At 33.6% G+C, this 2,615-nt stretch overlaps 1 protein-coding gene across 1 annotated transcript in view; it reads left to right on the forward strand.

The window, feature by feature from the left end:
* The window catches only part of LOC137650831 (putative uncharacterized protein DDB_G0286901), a 2,759-nt gene extending 432 nt beyond the window's left edge, over window positions 1-2,327 (forward strand). The window contains exon 2 of the mRNA XM_068383986.1: window positions 1,591-2,327. Within this exon, the coding sequence (XP_068240087.1) occupies window positions 1,591-2,327 (737 nt within the window). The remainder of the gene's footprint in view (window positions 1-1,590) is intronic.
* Window positions 2,328-2,615: the final 288 nt, after the last annotated feature.

A 2,615-nucleotide genomic window follows, 5' to 3' on the forward strand; every position in this document is an offset into this window, starting at 1 on the left:
TATTTCTCTTTATTTGGAAGTTTTTGAGCGTTTATGGGCTACTAATGTGGATATACTGATATCTTTTTAAAGAGCTGTTGAAGCTTAGATAACTCAGTATATCCAAATCAAGATTAAAATAAGCACACTCATAGATTATTGTTTAGACTTTATCATTAATCCATAAAGTAATTAGTTTATCTAGACTTGTAAGGCAATAGAGGAAAACAAATTAATAAAAAAAATGAAAAGGTATTTATTACAGACATCATCAGTTTAATTATCACCTAGAAAATTATTTATATAATAAAACATTCTTAACCTCCATCAATACATACCATAGGTTTGGCTGGTCTATTAGAAACATCCCTGTCTTTAGTGTCTGCAACCTCATCATCCTTGAGAGCTATGTGTATGGTATTTAGGGGAGCCTATAGGTTTACCTGCTAAATTATCAGCAGCCATTGCCTGGCCCTCCCTGGTCCTAGCTTGGGTAGAGAGGCAATTGGTCTGTTAGTGCATTGTCAATATCCCTTGCTTCCGTCATTTATGAGCGACCTTTAAACCTTATACCTTTAGAACGGTAATATATTCTTGAATATGATATTAAAACTGGAAGTCATTGGTGATTTTATATATTGCAGAGGGAAGGAACGTTTGTTACTGTGACGGGAGTTCGACATCCATTTAGTCAATCAATCAATTGGTAAGTAATTATGCAACATGCTATCTGAAAAGAATGCAAAAAAATCTTATAATAATCTTTAGTTTTTTGGGAAAAATTAAAGTAAAATTTAAAAAAAGGACAAAGCCAGATCTAAGGTGATTTTTTACCTCCTTTATAAGTATTTCATAGCTTTTAAAACAAATGAGTTCAATAGATATATAAACGCATATGTACCTTTTGAACTCACCGCTCCCCCCCCCCCCCCCGCCCCATCTCACCCGTCCAGTGTTCGCCCCACACACACACACACACACACACACACACACAAAACAAGTACAAAAAGGAGCATCGACAGATTCTTTTTTCTTTTATTTTTCTTTTACTGTAGTAAGTACTTTTTTCTCTCTTTTGAAGAATAAACCAATGATATTTTGACTGGTCTTTTGTCATTTACTTTATATACTTTTTTTTTTACATTTCATATTTTAATTTTTCTATTCATATGATTAGTTTTTTGTTATTTTTTTTTCTTGGTAACATGGAATTATCAGTATCTGGTTTGAAATATCTTTTACGGAGCAATAATTACAGATTGTTCCTTCTGTGTTCATTGCTGTTATAACAATTAGATCGAAAGGAGTGATCATTATATACATGAAACAATGTATGAAATCATTACCCGCATGAAACTAGGTAATTGAAATTGTGTAAATAAATGTTGGGGTCTGCGATATTGCTTATCAAGAGTTGAATTGGCTAAATTGATTATAGACTTAGCAATACAAAACCCATAATAGTCAAAGATATCTGACTTGAAAAAAAAAATCCGTCTTCTTGGAATTTCTGTCAAACATTTTTTTTTTTTGTAAAGAAAAGTGATGAAATAAAGAATAGAGATACAGAGATTAAATCGACCTGTGCAATTGTGTGCTGCATTAAATAAGGACCTGCACTAAGTCTTGACATCCTGCTTGTTGAACTTCTTATTCTGTTGTCATTGGATGACTATCGTTTCGATAACAACCGTTTGGATAACAAACATTTGAATAACAACCGTTCGGATAGCGACCATTCGCATAACAACCTTTGGGCGAACACACGGTTGGATAACGATCATTCGGATAACGACCATTCAGATAACAACCGTTTAGATAATGGCCATTTGGATGATGACCTTTTGAATAACGATCATTCTCATTCGAATAGCATGAATTTGGATAACGATTATTTGAATAACAACCCTTTGAATAACGACCCTTTGGATAACGGCCATTTGGACAATAACCATTTGGATAATGACCATTTGAATAATGACCCTTTGTATAACGACCATTTCTACGATAACCATTTGGATAATGACCATTTGAAAAACGACCATTTCAATAACGACCATTTGGACAATAACAGTTTGGGTAATAACCATTTGAATAACGACCCTATGAATATCAACTCTTTGAATAACGACTCATTTGATAACAACCATTTGGACAATAACCATTTGGATAATGACCATTTGAATATTGACCCTTTGGATAACGACCCTTTGGATAATGATTATTTGGACAATAATCGTTTGGATGATGACCATTTGAATAACGACCCTTTGGATAACGAGCATTCAGAAAATAACTGTTTGGATAATGACTATTTGAATAATGACCTCTGGATAACAACCATTTAGACAATAACTGTTTGCATAATGACCATTTAAATAACAATGCTTTGGATAACGACCATTTGAACAATAACAGTTTGGATTATGACCATTTGAATAACGGCCCTTTGGATAACGACCATTAGGATAATAACTGTTTGGATGAAGACCATTCAAATAACAACCCTTTGGATAATGGCCATTCGGATACCGACGAATTTAGATAAGGACCCTTGATTAATGACCATTCGTATAACGACCACTCAGATAACGACTATTTGGATAATGAGCGGTGTCCTGAAAATACAAGAAATG

This window comes from Palaemon carinicauda, chromosome 12, assembly GCF_036898095.1.
Source record: "Palaemon carinicauda isolate YSFRI2023 chromosome 12, ASM3689809v2, whole genome shotgun sequence".
In the NCBI taxonomy this organism is placed as follows: domain Eukaryota; kingdom Metazoa; phylum Arthropoda; class Malacostraca; order Decapoda; family Palaemonidae; genus Palaemon; species Palaemon carinicauda.